We start from the raw sequence: 26145 nt of genomic DNA on the forward strand, positions 1-26145 counted from the left end.
ATCCTTTTCTGAATTCCCATGACATCTTGGCCTAAATTATATATTGTGGCAATAAGCCCCACAGTTTAATTGTGTATTATGTGAAACGCACAATTTCATCTCCTTTTACTTCTTTTGAATATGCTGCCTTTCAGTTGTCCGTCTTGCCCATTTAAGTGCTGACACTCTTTTTTAATTTCACAACAGACACATTGATTTACCATTATGATTTGTGCTCTTTAAATTCTTTGAAAGAAATACTCATTTATATTTACTCTTCAGTTTCTATGTTTTCAGGCATAAAAACATCCATTTCTCAGAAGTCTTCATGACACCACTAAAGCTACTGAAACCAAAAGGGGAAGAGGAATGAATTTGGGATGAGGATATGAGTTGGGTGTCTCTATTATAAGTAGCAGAAAGGAAACTGGTAGTAATTTCAGGTCCACTGTTTTATTTGTAGATTTTAGTATCATTAAAATTAAAGGGGCAATTTACTTTCCTGTTCAGACTGTCTGAAGACTCAGGAACATTCTGCGTCTTCCACAACTAATTCAAGTTCGCAACGTTTTTAAAACTATCAAAACAATAAGAAGAGTCTATTTTGGAAACCTTAAAACTAAATTCTTTACGAAGATGGAAACAAAAAAACAATCTTCAGTATTATAGCTTTTAAAAAAATCTTTTATGCACTTTTAAGTAAAAACATTTTTTTTTTTAAATCAAGAAATCGAATTCGACTTTTCCATTGAATATTTCTTTCCCAAAAATGTTACTTAGTTGGCATTTTCTCCCTCTCCCCCCCAGATCTAGACATTCCTCTCAGATTGGCAGCAACTTGTATGATGGGAGTTCACAAGAGCATGTTCTAATAGTTAGCTGAGCTTAAAGAAAGAAGTAGGGATTTTCCCCCTCCAATTTGCTTCACTTTTAATCTTCTTACACCACAGGATTTTTTCAAAATCCCAAGAATTTAAATCCAATAACACACAGTTCCAGGCTTAAGTGTTAACACCATGCTAGACAGACCTCTATCTAGATGACTACAACGAGCATATTACCATACATAAAACCAATTATATTGCAGACTGCTATGGGAAAGATTTACTTCTACTCTTTGGAGGGAGGGATATACAGTGTGCTCAAATATTTAATAAATATGTATTTGGGACACTGATAAATATTTTTAAGACCCAAGTACAATGCTAGCAACTCATCAGAACAATGTTATCCCATACATCTTTGTTGAGGACAGAGAAGGTGGGGACAGTGGAGTGGAGAAGAATAGGATGACTAAAGGAGGAACAAAGAGAACAAGATAAAAAGATACGAAAGTATTGGAAATCTCCAGGAAGAATGTACAAAGGTAACCTTAAACTCTGTAAGGCAGAGAACTCTGAATTTTACTGTAAGTGATGGAAGGTGAGAAACAACATACAGATTCGATTTAAAAAAATTCAAGATATATAACAATTTGTCAATACTCTTTTAAACAAAACAACAAAAATAAACCCCCCCAAAACTGCTCAGGCAAACTTCAACTTGACAGACAATCCAACTATTCTGCCAACTACCTGCAAATAACAGCTTGTAACAATTATTTGACTATCCAAAACAAGTCAATCAGTAAAAACAAAGATAACAAATAATCAAGCAGTAGCTATAAATGAATATGCATTATAGCTATAATGAAGCTATTCTGCAATGCTTAGTACCCCAAAAAAACTACTAATGAAAAGTACTCTTATCTCCTCCACCACACCTTACACAAAAACTAAATATCTTGTTTACAATACTAAAACCTTTATTTAACTTCTGCAACTAATTGCTTAACAAACACATGCAAATCACCATAAACCATCTAAAAACCAAGCTATGAACTTGGCTTACTCTGGCATAAAATTGTACAGAAAATATTGTTCAGGCAGCATAGAATAAAGGTTAGCTGATTTATTGTCTACCTCTGGCAAAAACAAAAAAGAACAAACATACCAAATCCACAACACTTTACTCTTAATATTTCTACTTCTGTGTTGTGACAAAGTGGAACAATGTAGATGCTGTCTGACGAAAATCACTCCGAAAAAAACATTTTTCCTGAAAACAATTTACCTAATTCTTATTAAGTAAATTATTAAAGAAACACTGACATAAACAATAAAACAAACAAACAAAACCCCCCATTTCTTTCTTCCTCTCTAATTTGTGCATTGACTTGACCAGCTCTACAGGCTGTGTCAGATTATAGGTTTTATTGTAATAGTTCTGTTTTAAATGTGTTCATGCAGTTTTAAAGTGTTATCAAGATGCATGAAACTGGTACAAAGGAAAAGAAAGAGTCAATAGGGTCCCTGCTAAGTGCCAGAGCTGCCCATATACAAGAGACCAGAGAAGGTGGTCTTCAGCATCAACAGAGACTTGAATAGCTTTTTTGACATATGAAGGACTCCTAAGAAGGTGCGGGGGTGGAACAGCCAAGGGGCATCCAGGAAAGCTGGGGACATAACCAATTCATTCAGGCTGCTCTGTCCATTGATCAAATGGAGTGTTGGCTGGCAGGGGCCAATCTGAAAAGAGACCATCAGCTTTGTGGCTCATAGTTGTGCAGACTGAAGAGGGAACAACTAAGTAACTTTGAGGTGCTCAAGGATACGTGGTTTAGACTGAGGACAAAGGGACTGCTTAACCTTTGCGGGGGGGGGGGGGGGGGGCAGGCAGTGCCAAAAATCTCTGACTAGGCAGCCTTCAATACACACTTTTATTGAAGAGGAATTTGTCTGTTTTGCAGCTTATGACTTCCAGTTGTACTTCTCCCCAGAAAAAGGTAAAGTCCCTCTCAAGAGCAGAACTGGAAGACAGCTGGGCAATGGAAAGTCAAGAAAGGGTTAGTGGCTGAAAAGCCAGGATTTCAGAGTTCGAAGGGACCAGGGCTCCCCAACCCCCCCCCACCCCTCTGCTCTAGAAGCCAAGCCTGGGATGGAGCATCTGGAGAGACCAGACAAGGCTAGAGAGGTCCCAAAGCACTTGCCAGCTCCCAGGGGGCATCCATGTCAAGCCAGTACCAGTGTTTCCCCTTCATTAAAATTTTTCTTATAGATCTCATAAGAACAGAGGATAAATATTTAAAGATGTTTCAAAAGATGTCTTAAACCAAAAAATCTGGAAAGCAGATTCACAGGAGGAGTTTCAGTAATACAGCACATTGAAAGGATGTTTCATTTTAAAGTGTCTGTCAAAAGTTCTCTTTAAAAATAAATATATAAAGTGTTATTATTAATAAATAGCAAAACATTCTTGCTTCACTAAAGAAGGCGGCAAAATAGAAGGGAAAAAATCTTCTGAAAGTCACCACAATATCACACAAATAATTTTGTTTGATAAACTTTTCCTATTTTCATAATTTCCTAAAGGCTAATGGAGCAAATGAATTGAAGCACAGTCTGTTTCAATATCCTAATTTTAACTAGCTTGTATTACAGTACTAAGACACCCTCTCCTGTAAATAACATTGGAACAATTGTAGCATTCAAAAATGGGGCTGATAGAAATCTTGATACTTCCATTAATGCTCTACTTAAAAAGAAAATCTAAGTTAATAAAATGGATTGTTCACTCAGAAGTTCATGAAGACAATTGAATTGTGCTCAATTGTGTTAATTTATTGAAATCAGGCAATTAGTAGAAATAGATAACATGGCAAAATATCTATTCAGGGGCCAGATAATTAGAAGCAGAAGTAGTGTTCAAACTCTGTATATTAGATATGCCTTCTCATGACAATTTTTGTCCAGAGTATGTTACATTTTTTAAAACAAGCCAGTTAAATGGGACCAGTGTGAAACGGCTTAAATAATTAAAAGATCATTGTAATATTACTGGGGGGGGGAGGGGTTCTTAAGGGAACACACAAGTTTTAGTACATCTAGAAGAAAAGGTATTCTCTATGTGTAACCTCCAAAGAATTTTTCCTCTCTGCCAAACCCACACTCCCTCCCAGAAAAAAAAAAAGAAGAACAGGGAAGGGAAGGTTTCTGAAATAATAACTGCTAGACCTTCTGCTACATTTTAAATTCCAAAAACAATTTTAATGATGATAGGAAAGATTTCTATTGTTAGCCCCAAGATTTTTACAGAATTTAATGCAAGGCTCAGAGGCAAATGTTCCCCCTAACAATTCCTCCTATTATCAAATATCTCAGTATTTTATCATCAACAGCAGCTCATTCAAAATGTTAATTATGGTATCAGGTTTACACAAGTGAATCTGGTATATTTTTGACCACTGGAAGTTCATTTAAATCCCTGTTGCCCCCATGCTAAATGCTATTAAGATTATGAAAAGTAAGCAATGTGATTATTTGTATCACATGCAATTCTCAGAATAAAATGTTAAGCTTCTGAATGCTTGGATATTAATGTAAATATTTGTTTCAAGGCAAACAATGCCATGCTGAAAATACAGTGCATCACTCTTAAGCAGATACCATTGAAAGATAGAGAGGCAAAGCTGCTCTCCCAACATGGGATACCATCTCTTTTATAAAACACGATCTCGATAGAAAATCCAAGACCCTAGTCTTGCAAGCACTGTGGCTCTCCTCCCATGTGCACACATTTACAGGATCAGGACCCAAAATACAGAAGATAAGAAAGGCCGAGATTGATCATCTCAAACATTTTGTGTCTCCTGCAAAGTAACCATTTTTTTTTTCTTTCAACTACAGCACCTGGAGCAATTTAATTCTTCCATATTTAAATCAATGCCAGGTTGAACCAAGCTGATAAAATCCAGGCACCTTAAAAATCAAGGATTCAATCCTGCAAGCTTCATAGGGATTAAGTCACACTTGTAAATTCTCTGCTCAGGACTAGCTGAGGGCAGGATGAGGCCAGCCAGCTGAGCCCCTTGAATGTGAAAGCTATATAAAAACTGTAGTGCCTCAATTCAATGTCTTTTCTTAACTGTTTCCCAAAAAACGTTAAAAAGGGTGTGCCTGCCTCACAGCATCCTGGTTAAAGTCTAGATCCTGAAAACAACCTGGACCAAAGGCTGGCACTTCAGAGCTGAAGGGCAGTTACAGGCCTGTCATATAGCTATTCTGCCTGGTGTCTGACCGTCTTTATGTCACTCCCACTTCTTCCAGCTAGCAGGCTGCTACCTACAGTAGCAAAAAAGAGAGGGGCTGGGCTTTTAAGCCCCAGCTTTGGACAAACAAGGGCAGGACAAGATGGGAAAAGAAAGACACTAAAAAATATGTGAGTCATTGTTGGATGTTCCCCACCCACAGGCTCTTTCCTAGGAAAATCACCCATTCAAGAGTTGCTAGCACCAGGGTTTGAATTACAGGGGAGCTCAGCGCCCCGCCCCCTCCAAAGAGACAAGAGCCACCCTGTCAGTTCTGAAAGTCATAACTGGGGGCTGGGGGATTTTATTAGGGCATTGAAGGGCAGCCCAATTTGTTTTTTGCAGATCCCTCCAAGTGTCAAAGTGCAATTTGAACCCTGGTCAGGACTTCCTCCATCCTTTCATCGCCTCCTTCCTTCCATATCTCTCTCTCTCTCATCGCTTTCCACCCCACTGGCACTCCTCTGCAGCAGGAGGGAGGGGAGGAGAAAATCCTCGGGGGTCTCTGATCCGGGAGCCCCCCCCCCGTGCTAAACTGGGGATGACTGGAACAACAGCAGCAAGCCTGCCTGGGGAGGCGGGCAGGAGAAGGAGGAGAGAAACAGGCTTCTTCGGACACCACAGACTGAAGGGGGGGGGGGGGATTAGAGGGGGAAGGAAGCGGCTTCCCCTGCACACCCCGCTATCCCCCGCAGAGGCACCCGGGCCGCCGGCGGAGGGCTAGCCGGCTGGCAGAGCCGCTCAAACACATCGCGGGGGGGAGGCTTTTTCCGGGCTGCAGCTTTCGCGACGGCGCGGCTTTGCTGCAGTGCAGAGGCGCCATCTTCTCGCTCTTCATCTTCCAACTCCGGCCAAGCCTTTCCTCTTCCCGCCGCCGCCCGCGCCCGGCCCCGGGGGACCGCGCAGGGCAGGGGGCGCGCTCCCCGCCTGCCCCTCACGGCGCCCGCCACCTCCCAGGCGTTTGCACCGGGGGGAGGGGGGATGCTGCCCCCTCCCTGCGCCTCGCCCGGCTCCGAGGGCCCGGAGCGGACAGGAGCCGCCGGTGGCGGGAGCGGAGGGGCCGCCCCGAACCCGCACAGCCCCGCCGGGCTTTGTTGGCGAGGAGGCGCGGGGCGGGAGCAAGCCGCCGCGACCACGGCCACGTCCCAGCCCGCGCCCATGCCCACCTCTACAGGTGCAGCCCCCGGCACACACCCCATGCGTGTAGCCACGGAGACATGCACAGACACACCCGAACACAGCCCCATACACACACAGACAACCCCACATGCATGGATACACACACACACACCCCCCATACACATGCACTACTATAGACACCCACAAGCACCCCGTATATATACACCCAAACACCCCCCCATACACACAGACACCCCCATACATATACACCCCTATTATATACATACACACACATGTACACACACATACACATGTGTATATATTATACACCCACAAACACCTATATAGAGGATATATGCGTGTGTATCGTATCCAGAAACACCCCCCCCTCACCCGTAGACACACATACATACACCCCATATACCTATGCCCACAAACACAGCCCCCACGCATTAACGCACCTACATGCACCCCCACACACCTACACCCCATATACATACACACCTCCCCACGCACATATATATCCAGATACATACATACACCCCCCACGCATTTCCCCAGATGTATACACCCCCATATACCTATACCCACAAACACCCCCCACGCGCGCACATCTATATGGACCCACACGTACCCCCACGCGCATTTACCCCCACGCATATACACACACGTACCCCCCCATACATACATAGATACGTACCCCCCCCACACACACATACACAGACACACGAGAGCCCCGGGCTGGGAGCAGGGAGCGGCGCAGGGAAGTTGCGGGCGGCGCTGGCAGGACCGCAGGGCCGGGCCGGGGCTCCCGGCGAACAAAGACCCGCGGGGCGGGGAGGGAGGGAGGAGGCAGCGCCGAGCCCGCGGCCCCTTACCTCGACGGCCGCGGCGGCGCAGCAGGCCAACAGCAGCAAGGGCAGCCGCAGCCGCGCTCCGTGGGGCAGCATCGCCTCGGCCGGGTCGTGGCGTGTCCCGCTGTAAATCCGCTCGCGCCGCGCCCAGCCCGCCCGCCGCTGCCGGGGACTCGCACTGAGCTGCCGCGGCGCCCGCCGAGCTCCGGGGAGCGGGAGTCAGCTGATGTCCCAGCCCACCCGGCCGCGCCGGAGCGCACCCCGGGGAGACCCCTAGCGGCCGCGCCGCCGCACTGCATCCCGGCCCCGGCCCGCGCCCCTTCTTCCCCCGGGGCCGAGGGCAGACCCGACCCCTGCTGCCTCCTCGCCGCAGGGCCAGCATATGACCCCAGAAGCAGCCTGGGAGGTTTGGGTGTCCTTGAGCTCGTGCCCCGGGGTAGGGGGGGGGGAAGAAAAAAAATTCATTCGTTTTGCCTCTAGACCAGCGGTACTGGTACCACAGGTGATACGCAGGCAGCCTGTCAGTGCTAGGCTGTTACCAGATTTATTATCGTTACTTTATATACCCCAAAATGTGCTGGTGGGGCTTAGGGGTGCATCCTTTTAAATTGGTAGTGTGCAATCTGTCAGAGTTTTGCTCAGTTTAGACCAGGTGCTTTCAACCTAACCTTTCTGAAAGAGAGTACCCCTTTCCATGGGTGATCCTCCTGGTGGGTACCCGCTTGCAGATGTGGAGCAGGGAGGGAGGGGGTACCCTGGTGCTCGGTCACTGAGCAAGGGAAGGGTCCTTCGGTGGCCAAACGCAAAGCGATGGTGGCAGTGACAGCAGCTGCGCGCAGGAATGCAGCAGCATCATGGCAGCACAGCGCCAGCTGCACAACAGCGCACAGCAGCGGCACTTCCCAAGTACCCCGTTTCTACGCACTGCCACCACATACCCCCTGGGGCCTTCCCAAGTACCAACCCGGGGGTATGTGTACCCCCAGCTGAACACCCCTGGTCTAGACCAACAGGGCTAGCTACAACCTGGATACCTCCACCTGAGGGGAGCACAAGCCTTAAGCTGATCCAGCAGCAGGGCCGGACACAAGTATGGGCAAACCGGGCATCTGCCCTGGGCCCAGACAGAAAGGGAGCCTGAAAATGGTATTTTTTCCCCCCATTGTCTGGTTATTATCATCATTATCCCTGGCAAAGGGGGACCCAATACTAAAAGTTTGCCCAGGACTGCCAGGAGCCTAGGTATGGTGCTGTCCAGCAGTGATATTCCTGTTGGGAAACTCGGGCAGCTTTGTGCTCCCTCTGGGCTCTTTCTCTCTCTGGAGTCATTGATAAAAGCTTTCCCTTGCTCCACAAGCCTTTGCCCTACTCCCCCTGCAGCAGTTCCTGCTGGCATTCCCTAGGGAATGCCACAAAGCAGGCTTAGTGCTGCCTTGTGGGCTGAAGGCAGGGTGGGTTTTCCAAACCAATTAATAGAAAATGAGGGTTGGAAAGAACCTCAGGAGGTCATCTAGTGCAACCCACTGCTCCAAGCAGGACCATCTCCAACTAGGGCAGCCAAATCAAGGCTTTGTCTAGCTGGGTCTTAAAAACCTCCAAGGATGGAGAGTCTACCACCTCTCTGGAGAGCCTGTTCCAGTGCTTTACTACCCTCCTAGTGAGAAAGTTTTCCCTAATATCTAACCTAAACTTCCCTTGCTGCAGCTTGAGACCCTTGCTCCTCGTTCTGTCATCTGCCAGCACTGAGAACAGTCTAGCTCCATCCTCTTTCGACACCCCCCCCCCCGCCCCCGCCTTCAGTTCTCCACAGGCAGCCTACAGAAATATCCCTATGGCTGCATTTATGGTCTGGTTGCAGGCTACTGGACAGCCCAGAAATTTTGCTCTTCCTTCCCCTTTCTCAAACTGGCTGGTTTGCCATCCTTACCTACCACAGCTGGAATGGTGACATTGACTATCCCAGGACCTAAACATCTTTCTGGGGGTGCAACAACTTCCAAGGCCTACATCCTACAGGCATTTAAATACACGAGAAGGACTGCTGCACCCATATGGGGTCAATTGCCCACTATGAATTTCAGGATGGGAGAAAATAATATATGGGACTAGACCTCTGACAGCATAGACATGAAGTATAAGTGCTTAGAGTTGAGGCTCTAGACAACTGAATGAAGAAAAATGTTCAGTCTCAATGCTTCTGCAAACAACTCATAGCCAGCAGAGACCAAAACCCTCCTGCTTCCTGAAAAATATTGTTATTTGTATAATGATCCTGGAAGCAAAGCTAAGAATGGGTCTTTCTCAGCTGAAATATGTGAAAGGTAGAATATTTGCATCAAATGTTGTCAACACCTTCTCTTTGTCCAAATGCAATTGAAAAAAAAAATCTAAGCATTGTTCCCAAAATAGATGAATTTCCATTAAAAAGCAATCCTATTTTGACTAAGTCTTATCCCCACAATGTTCAGGTCTTTACACAAAAAAAAAAAAAAAAAATGTCTAAGGGTTTTGCAATTTAAAAGCAAATATTTTACCCAACCCTAATTCCTACCTTAACTTCTTGGTCTTTTCAATGGTCTTTTCAAGAGCTGTACTGTTTGTTGTAAGCCCTGGATAATAAGAAACCTTCCTCTCCACCAGAACTTTTATGCCCATATATCCTAGTTGTGAATGGATTTGATTTTTTTTACATGACAATGGGAAGCTTTGGCAATAATAATGATCTCTCAGATCTACACTCTGAGCTGTGCAGCTCCCTCCCACAGGCACACAAGGCTCAGCTGCCTCAGTAGCAGCATCCAGACATCAGGGAAACCATTCCACTTGTTCGAAGTCTACATATGAGAGAGAAGTGGCCACTCCAAGTAAGGGGAGACACACATTCTCTGGCCCAGTGACCATTACATCGAAAAACTAACAGCACCTGGGGACACTCTTTCCTCTTTTTTCCCTTGCTAAAGACAATACCTCTTTCAAGGTAAAATTTAAAGCTGTGCTATCTGAACTTCATCTTTGTCAGAGCTGTACTGGTAAGGATGGAGTCTGGAGGTACAGGCATCATACAGCTGATATTTAGGGCCTCTCTGTGTATGATCCTGGATTGAAATGAGTCCAGGATATTTGGGGGTGGGCTTCATGGCTCATTTTTTGTGGAAGCAAAGTCCATCCAACAACTGATCAGAGATACTCCATAAGGAGATACTCCTGACATTTCCCTTTCTCCTAGCCTGATTCTCCTACAGAATGGGGCAATTCAGTCCCTTTAGATGAACTTTTAGAACTTATGCTCCAGAACTATGGACAATATAGGTCCTATATTTTACCATATGGGGTACCATACATTTTAATCTCATCTGTATAAAGACAGGAGTACATTAGATACACTAGGTGCAGCTATTACTTACCTACTGGTTTTAAGTCTCTTACAAAATATCACCAATTTAACTGAATTGTTCTATCAGGTGGATAGGTACAATAATAAGATACATTAATTCCAAAGCATTATATTTCAGATTCCGGCACTACTTTTAGTAGGCCATTTAGCTAATCTCATGCAAATGAGAATCTTTTCATGCAAACTAATGAAATGGCAGTACATGGAGAGTTTGGGCTTGTTGGAATTGCTCCTATCACACTTGCTAATTTATATGGTATCTGGCAGGTAGATAACAGGTGAGGTTTCCTTCCTCCAGCTGAGATCTGCAGCATATCTAAAACATATACACATGTCAATAATGCATCACAACATGTACAAAAGTGTGTTGTGTAGGTAGGAGATGCAGAATCCTAACAATTCATTAATGCCTGATTTATAATACAAATACCTGGCTATTGACATACTAACTGTATGGCTATATGGGGTCATAGGATTGTTTATTGTTGGTTTAACAGTAGAGCTGTTGGAAACAAATAGGCAAGCAATGCAATAACTCCAAATAAGTAGATTCCTAGGTAGCATGATGGTAGTCATTCATAAAATATGCCTATGAAGACATAACTTTCAGGTTCTAACAAATGTAAAAATTGTGTTTATCCAGGGCTTGGAGCCAACAGATCAAAGGACATTAAACAGCAACTACAACTCTTTAGAACAGTGATTCTCAACCACCATGACACATCAGGCAGGGGTACTATGAGATCCTTTTAAGGGTGCCACACAATATTGGCAATTATATAGTAGGGCTGTGCAAAGCTTCAGTCGCTGATTCTACTCGGTCGAGACTTGGCCTAATTCAGTGGCTGAATCTCTGAATCTGAATCAAATCAGAGGACCTTTTAATCTCTCCAAATCGAATTGGAACCCTCCGAATCGATTTGGAGAAATTCGGAGAGATTCGGCAATTCAGACATAGACACAGCTTTATATTTTTTTTCTACATACCTCAAGGTACCAGGCAGGTCGTCAACGCTGAGATGGTAGGGAGGATGGAGTATCCCACAGGAGCGTGGTGGGGTTCCCAGTGCACTCAGCAGCAGACCCGGAAGTGGACCAGAAGCATTTCCAGGTCCACCGGGGAGTGCAGGGGGGGCTCAGCGACTGGTGCCACCTGGGTCTGGGGGGGCACCCAGGGTCCCCCCATGACCAATCACCGAGCTGGGGGGATGCAGGGGGGCCCCCCCAGCGCACAGCCTGAGAGACCCAAAAGTGAACAGGAAGTACTTCCAGATTTGCCATCGAGCATGTGAGGGGCCCCCCTGCACTCCTGTGGGATGCTCCATCCACCCCACCATTGCAGCATTCATGAGCCACGCCTGGTACCTCAAGGTATGTAGAAAAAAACTGAATCACTGTCCCCAGTTTAGGCTGAATCCGAATCCAAATTGAATACAGCCCGTTTCACACCCCCCTATTATATAGTACCTTACATATATATGTGCATAGGTGTGTGTATAGAAATACAGATATGCATGCTATATGTATGTGTGTCTGTGTATATGTGTTATATACGTATTTACACACAGACACATATAGCATTTAACAGTGTGTGCAAACACCCGTATGTGATTCACAAGATAAACACAGAGATTTCAAATAGGAATCCACAGTGGTAAAAACAGTGTGACCTGTTGTGGTCTGAATTCTTTACAACAGAAGAACTGTTCTATTATTTTCCTGTGGTCAAGAAACAAGCGAAGGCCAAGTGCTGGCATTTACTGAGCAGTACCTTGAGCCTAAAAAGGTTGAGAACCACTACTTTAGGAAGAGGGGAAACAGTTTTCAGGAGGCTGATGAGGAAAATGTCTGGCAGACATCCATTTAGAGGTCTGAAAACAACTCAGGCCTCCCAAAGTTCCCAGATGGTTGGTAAGCTTTAGGTAAGATAGAAATGAGCAGCCGTAATTAAAAAATTAAAGCCCTTTTAATTCTTTAAAAAAAATCTCTGCCTTATGCTATGCCTTTTATCCTGCTGTTAAGATAAAATAATACTCCAGTTTATGAAGCTATCTTTATTAATCATTGATCCCAAAGAAGAGCCAAACGTGGGAGAATCCTGGGATTTTGTTGCCTAAAAAAGGTAGAGGCAAAAGACCCAAATCTTGAGGGGTGCATGTGTTTAGGCAACAAAAAGTCAAAAAGTAGAGCAAGCCATGTAATAGTTACATGTTTTCACACTTAGAGCCAGTCCATCCTGTTTAATTGAGCAATGTAAATTTATAATATACTATAAGGAAATAGTAAATTAGCAATGCTAAAATGTAATAATTGAGAACTTATTTTATATTAATTTGTAAGGATTACGGAATTTGGAGATGACCTGCAAAGAAATTGAGAATGAGTTTGTCACTCCCCCCACCCACCCTTCATATGGACATATCTCTTAAAGAAGGCCTGAGGATATTATTCCACCTGGTTTCCTAGTACACACATTCAAGTCTTATCTAGCCTAGAAAATTCTATGAAAACTTGAGATATGCTGAAGTCTTCACATCACAATATTAAAGAGACTGAAAGCTGAGCTATTAAATAAAAAAGAATGAGAAAGGGAGGTGGCACCTGTAAAAAGTTATAATAGGCTCTATTAAATAATCTTAACAGATGACTACAGAACATGTGCAGATGTCCCCTCTAATTGCTGAGCATTATTTATTGTCCAACTTTATTTTTATATCAAGTTGTAGACATACCATTTATATATCATTTTTTTAACTTTGCATGCATGTCTGTGCACATCAGTGCTTTACAGCAATATAATTACAACATTGCATCTCAATATAATTGCTATATATGTAAACATTGCCCAATAGTATTTCATTGAATTGTCTAAGAAAGCAAAAGGCTTAACCAAAACTCTGCTGTTAGTTTATCATACAGGGTTTTATACAGAATAATAAAGCACTTAGGTCAGCTTCACATCCTAACAAAATCCACCCAACCTCCACTCTGGTAAATGTCAAGTAAGTAAATATGTCCTTCTACCCATCAACAATTCTACTCTACTCATATGCCACAGGCAAGGCAGGGTGGCAGTAAAATCAGAAGGGTCTTGCAGTCTACCTTGAAGGTGAACAGATAGGCAAGTTCAGGCCAAGGAAGAAAGGAGAGACTTATCACAGTCCGCCTACTCCCCATCCAAAAAAGGAAATATAAAAGGACAACAGAAGGAAGACAGGTTGCTTGTTAAAGATTACACTGTACAGAAGCATGTCAAGAATATTCTACTGTTAATACTAAATCAGTAAATGTTCACTTGAGCCTGTTCTTCCCCTGATACTTCCACAAACTTTATATCAGTGAGTTAAAATGGGCGAAGCCATTTGTGACTTATGAATATAGAACAGACCTCCTGCATATGGTTTCATTTCAAGCACCTTGACATGTCTTCTACTATGTCCATTGGTTTTGTAGTATGCTTGCTTTTTACTTACATCTGCTGCGTAATATATAGTCAGTTTCAAACCCTGGGGACTTGTTCCTTCCATTGATACAAAATTATATATCCTATTCCTCCTGTTAGACCAATTCACAACTACATTTCATTCATAGTGTAGATGCCTCTGCAGTTGGATTTCATTCAGTGTAGGGTAACTGACAGTAATAATCTTTACGAATAAAATTACAGAGAAGTGGTTCAGTTCCAGATGCTGCTGTTGACTCCCTGTCTCATCTTGAAGTCACTTAATGTTTCCCTTTAGGGAATAAAAAAATACTTACCCACCTCTGCAGGGTTCAAGTTTACACTGAGGACAACCATATGCTAAGTATTAATACTCGCATTTTCAAATGAACCAAAATCAGTTACACACCTGAATCTCACTGAATCTCAGGGGGAACTAGGTGATTCAGTCTTTTAGGCTCAAGTAAAATTCCCAGCAAGTATTATATTCCCACAGCTCTGAAAATGTGGTAAATTCCTGGGATTATTTTAGATCTTTCCAGCACAAGCACCAATTTCTTAATAGGTTAGAAATATTGTTTTATTTCTTACACTATTTTTTTCTGTATCTTGGAATGCTGCAGGTAAAATTAATATCCTTGTCATCACGCAACTATCTTCAGGGGATGAAATCACTCCTTCGGAATCACTGAGTGATGAGTAGAAAAGATTAAACATTAGCCCAAAATAGAAAAGGTAACTTGTACCCAAAGTGATGCATACTGTATCTGTAATCTGAGTAGCAACTATAAGTAGGAATATGGTTTCACTGAGAGTGAAGATTACATATGTGAAATAGTCTCTATTAGGGGTGTGCGAAGTGGGCCCTATTTGATTCAGATTTGGATTTGGCCCGAATCAGGCCAGTGATTCGATTAGTTGATTTGGATCACTGTCCCTGATTTGATTCAGCTGAATCCAAATCTGAAGATTCGAAGCCGATTCGGACAATCAGTGATTCGGACATAGACACAGTTTTAAAAGTTTTTTCTACATACCTTGAGGCAGCAGGTGCAGCACGTGATCACTGCAATGCTGGGGTACATGGAGCATCCCACAGGAGTGCGGGTGGCCCTTCACGTGCTCAACGGCAAACCCAGAAGTGGACCGGAAATACTTCCGGTCCACTTGCAGGTCTGCCAGGGAGTGTGCTCAGGGCCCACGCCCCCAGCTTGACAATTGGCTGCAGGGGGACCCTGGGTGCCCCTCCTCACCCCCCAGAGCCAGGAGGCACCAGTCACCAAGCCAGGCCCCCCCTACCCGCCTCCTGCGTGCTCCCTGGCAGACCCAGAAGTGGACCGGAAGTGCTTCTGGTCCACTTCCGGGTCTGCTGCCGAGCACACTGGGGAGCCCTTGCACTTCTGTGGGACACTCCATGCACCCCAGCATCGCAGCATTCACAAGCTGCCTGCTACCTAGAGGTATGTAGAAAAAACATTTAAAGCTGTGGCTATGTCCGAATCTCTGAATCTTTCCGAATCTCTACAAATCAATTTGGAGGGTTCTGATTCGATCTGGCAAGATTAAAGGGTCCTCTGATTCAATTCAGATTTGGAGATTCAGCCACTGAATCGGGCCAAATCTCCACCAAACTGAATCAGGGACCAAAGCTTTGCACAGCCCTAGTCTCTATTAATTTGAATTCTAAATCGCACCTTCAGTTTTGTTTTTTAGTGATGTAGTACCCAGCTATGTACCCGGTAGCCATAGTGATTTGCTCATAAGTGAATGATCTCTCTTCTGCATAGCATAAAAGTATTAACAGTTGATGATATCTGCTGAAGGCAGGTAAGCAGTACAAGCAATAGGGATGAATAAATAATGAGAGCATAATCCCAAATCCCAGGAGGGGAAATCATTCAAGTGAGATGACAAAGTGCACAATAGCAAATGCTCAACTGATTAGGATGTAAATGTGTCTGGACACCACTTTTTACTACACAAATACAGTATTATTACATGCCTCTCCCAGCTGCGCTCTTTGAGTTGAAGAGGCCATTGTTGCTGACTATTTCAACTGAGAAATGATGTTGAGAATGTCTGTTGCTTGGTTTGACTCTGTGTCCATGATTTTGTTTACTCATTTCTTACACAATGCAAATATACTAAGCAGAATCTAGATCTAACATTCATTCCATTCTTTCTACTGCAAGCAGTGAATCTTCCTGCATAATTTAGGCCTGGTGCTGACTGGACAATATGCCAGTAAAATACTGCAGGTGGCCGACCTTCTGGTGTTCTGCTTCCTCACCGTTTTAGCTAGGAACAAGTTAAGAATACAAACAGTTTTCTCATTAAAAGATACTTCAATGTAAAAACTTCCATCTTCCTCCACCCTGCTGAAATTCTTCAAAGCAAATTCAGGTTTGGAATTGGCTGGGTAATAGTCATTATTTTTGAACTGTTAAAGTTGCTGAAAATGTCTAATCCCATACGAATTCCAGAATGCTTGCATGCCAGCAGGTTGCATTCAGTTATTAGCACTTCTACAGTAAGCAATTGCCATGTGTTTATTTTATGTTTGGAATGTCCCACGATGCACTGCTATCAGTCTTATCATTTCAGAGCACCACCTCCTTAGCGTGACATAGCACATCAGTGGCCTCCTACGGTGATGACGTGGTCATCCAGCCAGATCACCACTACAGTTCCACATTTTCCAGTACCTGAATGCCCCAAACAAGTAATATTTAACAAAAAGGAAAACACCACAGACTCTTCTGTTTCTCTTATGCTACTCTGCTGTCTTCCTTTTCCAAAAGCTTGACTTTTTGGGCTTTCCCCTTGCTATCCCTCAGATGAACTTACAAGCTAAAATAAAATTCAAACTAATCAATTTCTGCCTCCCACAGACACAAGCGTTTTATCCTCCCTTATTCTTAACTCTCCTATAGAGCATTAGTCCACAGGGCTAGTTCCTCAGCAGTTTGTGTCTGTATCCAGCCCCCTCCACAGGATAACTCATTGTTAGCTTTTCCATAGCATTGCCTCTCCCTAATTCCTAACTAGCCCTTTCCACTTCACACTACGTCCCTTTATCCCTGTCAATTGTCCTCTCCGAGCCTGATGCACCCTTCAGGTATAACAAGGTGGGTCTAATAGTGCTCCTTGGCTCCAGTTAACCCCTTTTATGTGCTCAGGGAGGGGGGAGGCTGAAGGTGGCAATACGGTCATGGAAGCGTACTAGGATTTATTGAGCCCTTTTAATCAAATCCTGGTATTTATTTACACTGACAACTGGAAGAAGACAAAATGAATGTTAGAGAAGTCAGAAAGAAGGAGGGTGGTATTTTCAAGATGGGAGACTAGAAAGGCCAGTTGTTTTAGTTATAGGGATAGAGAGAAGTAGATTAATCTTGAATATGTGGAGAAAAATGTGGCAGAATTTGGACTAGGCTTGGACATAGAAGTGAGAGGAGAAACAAAGGAGTGCATTGTATTGGTGAAGAAAAGATGCAAAATGAGACAAGAAAGGGGCCAAAGTAAAGAGAAAAAACAAAGGTGCAAAAAAAAGAATCAAATTACTTTTTCTGCTTTCAGTCATTAATTAAAGTTGGTATAGTGCTATGAACATACTAAGTACTATATAAATACTCAGTATTATTAATAAATCTAATTTAAGTTTGCTTTGCTGATTTTTCAGGCATCCCAGCAGGCAAAATTCAATGCATGACCACAGAGAAGTGGCTTTCCATAGCATAAGCAAAAATGACAAAATGCATTCAATTCAGTTATATAATGATTTTTAATTATTTTTTTTGGCGTGTGTGTTGCATTGAACATTTTGTCTAGTACCGCTTCAGAAACCTAGGCCACAATTTCAAGGTTATTTAGTATTTAGGTCTTCATAGAAAAGGTTCATAGAGATGAGTGGAAGTTTTTCATTAAGATCAAGAGCCACGAACACCAATGCTATAGTCAAAATTATTTTAATTGTGGCTGAATGCTGAGAATTCATATGCACTGTTCTGAGGGTCAGTTTATAGTACTGATCTTGTGTATTTTAACAAAAGGTAAGCAGACTATGATTTAAACAAACTACTTTCCTCACAAAAGAGAAAAAAGTACTAGCAACCCAACATATCAGTAACACCTCTGAGAATCAAACTTTGCCTCCTCAGTTACTGTTCCTCATATGCCCAAGGCCAGCAATTAACTAGAGTAAATAGCTAAAGGGGTTTTGAATGTGGGCTCCAGTGCTGATATCAAGTTCTCCGCCCTTCCATCTTTTGGGGCTTTACAATGGGGAACCCTTTAATTCTAAGGACAGGATTGGGCAGCCTCTCTTGTACCTAAAAACCCTTCTGGCTCTAACGTCAGGAGCAAGCCACTACCAGCTTCTCCCATAATCCTTTTCACTCTGAAGTGGGGAAAGTTATTCTGAGAAGAGAAGCACGTCACTGGTTTCTGCCTCCTTTGAACATGCAGAAGCAACCTTCAGCCAGTCCAATGATGACAGGCCATCATCACCAAGGGAAGGGATCCCTTTTCAAAAGGAAAAATATAAAATCCTTTAATGTCTGATCTTATAACACTTATGCCTCCATAGCATTCCTCCCTTGCAACATGAAGACATTTTGCCATCCTTAATGATCATTAATTAAAAACAGTGATGCCAAAGCTAATTATTGATTTGGTACAACTTTTTTCCCACCATTTCATAGGGGCCATTTAGGTAACAGTGTGATGGTAGCTTATATGAACTGAACCAGGGAAGACAAAAGTATTACAGGTAAGTACTAGGTTCTAGTACCACCACCTTCTGTCATGGTAATTGGTACTAGAGTCTGACTTTGGCAAGTAAGCAATAAGCTTAGCCCAAATATGAAACAACAACAATAATAATAAAACCCTCAAAGAAGCTAAAAATGTAACAAATCTGAGGATTGTTGAAATACTGGAAGTGAAGTCAAACACAGTGCAACCTGTTCCAAGGGCTATTTTACAAATACACTGCAATGTATCCCCAAGTACAATTTTGCTTGACCCACCGTTAAAGAGTACCCATGAGAGAGAAGCAACTATTGCTTTAGGCAGGCACTAAATATTACAGTGAAATCCAGCTAAACTCGGACTTTAAGTGGATTGTGTTGCTTTCAATGGTTTTTTGAAGTTGCCTTTCCCACAACAGCAACTGTTTGGGAATCAAGCTACAAAATGTCAACCATTTTTCTCCATAGCAGTGTTACTGCTGTACTTGTAGTTATTATCTCACATTCACTGGAAATCAGGGTATAACTGGTGACTGTATGAAATTCACATAACTCGGTGTTGTTAATCCAAGGCATAAGTAAGGTTATTTCGACCAAAATTTAATACTTCTTTCCGTGCAGTTGTGAGATCTCAAACTGAAATTTAAGACATAAATAATAAGAGCAGGAAGCAATGGAAACATTGTCATTTGAAATTAAGAGTGCTGACTCTCACTGAACAGATATATAGGGCCCGGTGTCATGCTGCCAGGACTATAAAACTGGTCTCTCCCCATGATCAAAAAAAAAAGATCTAGTCTTCTTTTACAGGAAAAAGTGTCTGAAATGAAAGGACACTGAATACTTTTTAAACGATGTAAGATTCATTAGCTGTTTCTGAATCTCTCTGTAAACTTTTCTTGCAACTTTATTTCATGCTGGTCAAATTAACTGAAATGTCCTCCCCAGAACTTCTCATGCAGCTATTAAGTGCCAAGCATGTTGGCACACATTTTCTGGTGCTAAAGATAGGTTGCTCTGGGTGGAGGTGCATGCACAATAAAAAAAAAAGTGCAGACTAAACTTAAAGAAGCTCATCAGACTTACCCTCCAGTGTACATTTTGATTACCTAACAAAATCCTGATAGTGAATCTACGGACTTTCTTCAGTCATTGATTGTTACAGTGAAGTGCAGAACATGATGCACCTACACAAATTTAGTTGTCAAACAAAATGCAACAGGACATTTATTTTTATGGGAGGTTCACAGCACCACTGAAATAACTGATGGGGAATCAAAAGTCAAGGAAGCTACATAGCGCTTGAAGAACAGATCTGGTAATGAATTAACTGGAGCACAGCAAAGAATGCAAACTGCTGAGGATGTTTTTTACCCCATCGTTGTAAACAACTGTAAATCACGCTTTATAAAATGTTAGAGATATTAGAAACAGAAGAATTCAGTTACCAGCTTATGAATCAGCGCTGGCAGAGGCATTGTAATGGATGAGATTTGCTATAATGAAGGGGGAGAAAATGGTGATTATAAAATGATCTCTAGTCCTTGAGCATGAGTAACATCATTCTCAGATCCTGTGTCATTTGTTTAATTTCCTTCAGCAAAAGGTTTTTAAAAATATTGTTTAAATCGCATTTGCATGTATCTGGCTTATCCCACTGCCAAGCACTAATGTAGCTGAGTGCAAAAAGCAAGGGTTTTTGTGGTGATATTCTTTATTGGACTGACTGCATGATTCATTTCAGTTCTCTACATGACATCGGTAATGTGGCTCTAGACTCACAGGCTAAAGAAAGTGAAGATTGTATCTTTTGCTGTTAATGTAGACCTAATGGCAGTAAACCTCTATGTAAAGAATGCATAGGATCTGTAATCTGGATTCTACCTTACGAGCTAAGCAGTAGTCTCCGAAAGACTGCATACTTATTTTATACCCTGCCCACAGCCTGGGGTGGATTCCGTACTCCCAACACCTGCCTAGTTTCCTGCACGGTGCCTGTTTATTCAGGCTTCATGTCAGGATAAGGGTGTGAACTTCACCCATAAACATAAGGACAGATGTACCATAACAGATATACTGGCTTTTATATATTATCACCCTCCTACATGGGTTTTTTTTTTTTCAATCCAACTAAACATGAATTAAAAAATCCTTTCAAATCAGTGCATTTAATGATATAGCTCACCAACCCACAGACCAGATCCAGTCACCAGAGACATGTCATTCAGCCTGTGGGACTCCCCAGAAGGCCAAAAACTTGGCATTAGCGAAGCGGTTGCTGTTCCCCTGATGCCAAACTTCTGGTCCCATAAAGAACTCATTGGGCTGATTGCCTGGTCCCATGCATTAGAATGGATGTGTAGCAAAACCCCCAGTTTTTTCTTTTCTTTTTTTTTTAACTTAAAAATACATTCCCTCCCCTTGCCCAACCATTTCTGACTTTCTAGCTGCCCTTTCTATTCCTTATAAGTGATTACAAGTAGTACTAGGTAAACTAAGATAAGTTCTTATACTCCTGTATAGTAACAAGCCCCTTTTATATTGAAAATAGTGTTCTATTATGTTTATATTGATTTTTACTGTTTTATAATGAATTTATATGATTTAGGCCTGTGTCTGTAAAGTAATGTCAAGTTTCCATTTTGTATGTCAAGCCTCCATCTTGTGTCCTCTGCCCGAGTATAACCTATTGTATAGTATGTTGCTACTGTGACTCATGTCTAACCAGTCTCATGTAAATTGATTCCTGGATGAATGGGAATAAATGAGGGTACTTGAGGTACAATGACAGCAGGCCTTGACTGAATGATCAACTCAACAACCAGACCAGCAACTCAAGAACTGGACCACTGCCTGGCATTGATTCAGCCAGGAACCACAGACCTCACCCAGGAACAGAGACAAAACCCAGCATTTGAAAGACAAAGACCCTACAAAAACTAGCAACCCCACCATTGTGCTACCAGACAATGAGGTCACCTGGATCTGCACATAGGCATCTAAGCAGGACTGTCCTTGCCTGGACATGTCCTTCCCATAGGAGACACAGGTAGCCCGCCCCTATAAAAGGGGTGGTAGAGTGTAATCTCTTTGGGACGCCCTTTCCATCTGGACCAACACTATGCCACGCCACCTATCCACTCAGAGGCCCTGCCGGTGAACCCCTCTGGACAACCCCTTGCTGGAGAAGACCCTGACTGGCCATTGAGGATCAACTCACAGCCCAGGATAGGTAGCTATCACCCACCTTCCTTCCCCAAGCAAAGGACCTGGACTCTGTTCCCCCACAACTTGACTCAAATCCCTCCACCAACCCTTTCCTCTCCTGCTACCATTGTGTGTGGGGGGGGGGGGGTGTGAGTGTCTGTGTGTGTGGAAACCAATAATTTTGTGGGGCTGTACAGTGTGGTGCCTGATAAATAAAACCATTATTTTGAAACCCTGAGTTGGGTTTTTGTCTTATTGACCTCCCAACCCTCCTCCTCGATTTCCCAGCTTTCTCCTTCGGTTCTTTCTGCCTCTGAGCCCCAATCTCCCAGCTTTCTGCCTCTCTGTTTCCTGGCTGTCTCCTCCTTGCCACCACTTATCTGCCTCCAGTCTCCTAGCTTTCTGCCTCAGGGCCAAACAGGGTTGGCGTGGGGCCAAATCCCAGCATGTGAGACTGATCTCAGCACATGGGGCTGGTACAGGGCCTAATCCCAGCACATGGCATCAGCCCAATTTGGATGCATAGAAATTGATTTAGGCTGCATGGGGCCCAATCTGGTTGCAGACCAGCATCACAGCACTCATCTGGCCTGCAGGGCCAAAATGTTGAGCACCACTGATATAGCTGATCCTACAGCCATGTAACTATGTAAAAATAAAGAGTTGCAGTGCTATGTAAAACATTAGTAAGAGGTAATGGGTCTTACAAATAGAACAAAATCAATAGATATTCATTTAGTAATATACAAAATAAGACTACTTATATAATATGAAAATTGGTAGCTCTAATAATTAATTGTAGATCATATATTGCATAGGCTGAACTAAGATTAATGGCCAGTAAAAATATACTCAAAAGTTACCAAGGACCATACAGGCTTAAATCTCATTGAAAGTCATGTTTGAAAATGGGACTTCGGCTCTGAACTCATCAACTTTGAAAATTTTACCCAATATCTTTTCATTGGTCAATAATCAGAAGGAAACAACATACACACAAACCCTCCTCACAACGACCCAAGGTTCTTTCAAGTAAAAAATCAGAATCATTAACTATTTTTGTTTTTACATTCATAAAAAATCTTTCCCATTGGTTTCCAATTGAGTATAAAATAAATTTGTACAAAACAAGGAGCAGATAACAGAACAGGGAACAATGGTCTCAAGTTGCAGCAAGTGAAGTTTAGGCTAGATGTCAGGAAGAACTTTCTCACCAGGAGGGCAGTAAAACACTGGAACAGGTTACCCAGAGAGGTTGTGCAATCTCCATCCTTGGAGGTTTTTAAGACTCAGCTTGACAAAGCCTTGGGTGGGATGATATAGTTAGGGACAGTCCTGCTTTCAGCAGCGGTTGGACTAGATGACTTCTTGAGGTCCCTCCCAACCCTAATTTTCTATTATTCTATCATTTTATGAAATTAAAAGACCTAATACATTCTGGCTTTGTAAAGTGAGACGGAAATGCTCATCATGGATAAAACTGAAAGTGTAATTATGGAAGTGGTATCATATCTCAAACTGTAACAGGCAAATATTTCTTTCACAATACTGTAGATACACAATGTCATGCCTATAAAACTAAACAAACAGAAATCAAATATATCAATATTATAGCTTGGCACATGGGGATATTCAATCTTCTTAGTCTCAAATAAAAATTCATTACAGGAAACTAAGCAGGTAGATATATTTAATTGTATTTGTTCTGATTCCCAAATTAAGATTAATGTGTTTCTTACTCCTCAAATACAAAATGCTATTTAGGTATTTATATGTTAATGTAACTCTTATTATATAATTATGAACATTATGTATTTGCCAGTTTCTGGTATTTTTCTTCTTCCTTCTCTTAGTCCTGTTTGAGGACTGTAGAATTGGAAAAAAAGCACTAATATAAAATAATTGTTTTAACAGTTCATGGACATCTCTCCGCCTCTAACTATATAAAAAAAAATCACAATGATTCTCATCTATAGATATCAGAGGAAAAATACATACCAGCATTATAGCAGCATTGGTAGCACACACAATTAGCTGAACTGTCAATGATCACTTAATCCTGTGAAAGCTGTGTGCATAATATTATTCATCACGCTGATTATACACTTATGTCTTAATCCAGTTCTCATGGATGTCAGTGAGAGCATTTCCATTGACTTTTTTTGGGAACTGGACACAGTCTTACAAGACCCTAGTAGCCTCGAATCCCATTCATCTCAAAGGAAGTAAAGAGATACTCAGCTCCTTACAAGAGGTAGTCTGCACCTTCTAAGATTGGAGCATTACAAGCCAATGTTCCTTATTCACTTCTTGGTAATTTCAGCACATCCTCTTTTAAATCAATCATTCTCCATGCACCGCTGCACCATGTACACTCATTATTCTGGATAACAGCAGCATGCTTCTCAACCTCGAACATTGCACATTCTTAAGAGTTAGCAAAATCCCTTTAGATGCTAGTCTATTTCAAAATAAATGGGAAAGGAGTCATTTGTACAAGTTATGAGCAAACATCTGGCATCTTTCAAGTACAAAAAAAATCCTGAGTCTCACAGGTAAACCATTCAAGCTGAGTAGCATGCTTCAACAGCTGCTTTAATAAGTCAAAAACATTTGTGGCACCTACTTGAGTTACTCAATGGTATCTCTCTGCTTATGCAGGTACGTTGCCCATAAGAGAGGATGGGAGGAGGGGAGGAAGGGAAAAACTGCATTTATTGCTACACTTACTAAAATATCTTAAACAGACTAAGGATTCTATTGTAGGACATGGTCTACTTTTTGTGAAAATGTGTAAGATTTCTGAAAGCATTCAGGTTTGCCCTAATTCTACTCCCAGATTAAATCAGTGGGAGCTTCACCATTGGCTTCAATGGGAGTATATGTAAGCCAATGCTGAGCACTTTTGAAAATACCATCTGTGTTATATGATTAGCTGTATGAACAGGGACTGCTTGTGCATGGGCTAGTAGAGTAAGTCTTTTAATTGTGCAGCTTTATATATAGTTTAATACATTAAGTAACAAAAGAGAAGAGAGACACTAAGACAAATTTTAAACAACTCACTATTGTGTATGGTAAAAATGTGTGGAATGTAGTCCTATTGCCCCAGGTGACACTAACAAACAAACTTTGTATACTGGCTGGCTTTTTGTATATCTCTAATTACTCTTTTACGTTGCCATTCCAAATTTTCTGTGGGTGGATGAGAAAATCTCTTATATAATTCAAATTATAAATAACTTTTGGATCATTGATCCCTACCAGAAAAGGGCTTTTAGCAGTCAGAGTAATTCTGTGATGGCACAGTATAAATATCCGCACATGTCAGTAGACTATCTGTCAGTTTCCTTAACGTAGTTTATTTTCTGCTGTAAGTTGAATTAATAAACAAATGGATTTTTCTGAAGGAATATCCAAATGTGGTGACCCATGCAGCCAGATCCTGAACCAGCAAAACACTCAAGAAGGCATTTTTCACATGAAGCATGGCAATAAACGTACTGATTTTGATGGGTTAACCCCTGGGCCCAAGGTGATGCATGTGCTTAAGTGCTTTGCTGGATAGGGGCCATAAAGTTGCAGAGGCCATAAAGTTCACAGCAACCTTCTCTGTTCTGAGTTCTCTAGACTCTTGTCCCTTGGTCATTATCTCAACCCTTATGGACTGCACTGCACTTGCACAACAGTTCTGTAATCCAAAGCTTACTTTGCACTCTTACTCTCTTTTGTAGTCTTTTGAAGCTAAAGGCCTGATCCTCAGCTGGTGCAAATGAGTGGAGACACACTAACCTACAGCAGCTGAGAGCATAGACATGAGAGCTTTTAGGATTCAGCTGCAATTTAAGTGGGCTGCACAGCTGTACTGTCCCACATGGGTGAATCCAGGAATTACTACAGGGAATTACTATCATCCCACTCTTCAGATCCTGGGGGAGATGGGCCAAGGAATGGCTGAAGTCCCTGATTCAGCGGGGACACTGGGGAGCCAGGTAGGGAGGAGGTACACAAAGGGGGAAGAAACCCATCCCTCTATTGCCCCCTGACATTGTTGCTACTGTCCACATCTGAGTTGGGCAGTGGGAAGGGGCGGGAGGTATCCAGATCCGCTCTTGCCCCACTCCTGAGCTTGGCTGGAACAGTGGCAGTGGCACTCAGGTTCCTTCTTCCAGCTTTTGCTTCCTGCCAGGTTCATGTTCTCTGTGTTCCCTGTTGGGTGGGGGACAAGTACTGAAAGGAGGAACCTGGATTCTGCCACCATAGTCCCTGGCCAA

At 42.5% G+C, this 26145-nt stretch overlaps 1 protein-coding gene across 1 annotated transcript in view; it reads right to left on the reverse strand.

The window, feature by feature from the left end:
- APP (amyloid beta precursor protein) overlaps positions 1-7271 on the reverse strand; it is a 378216-nt gene extending 370945 nt beyond the window's left edge. The window contains exon 1 of the mRNA XM_006264124.4: positions 7102-7271. Within this exon, the coding sequence (XP_006264186.2) occupies positions 7102-7173 (72 nt within the window). The 5' untranslated portion in view covers positions 7174-7271. The remainder of the gene's footprint in view (positions 1-7101) is intronic.
- Between the last annotated feature and the right edge of the window lie 18874 nt (positions 7272-26145).

This window comes from Alligator mississippiensis, chromosome 1 (assembly GCF_030867095.1).
Source record: "Alligator mississippiensis isolate rAllMis1 chromosome 1, rAllMis1, whole genome shotgun sequence".
In the NCBI taxonomy this organism is placed as follows: domain Eukaryota; kingdom Metazoa; phylum Chordata; order Crocodylia; family Alligatoridae; genus Alligator; species Alligator mississippiensis.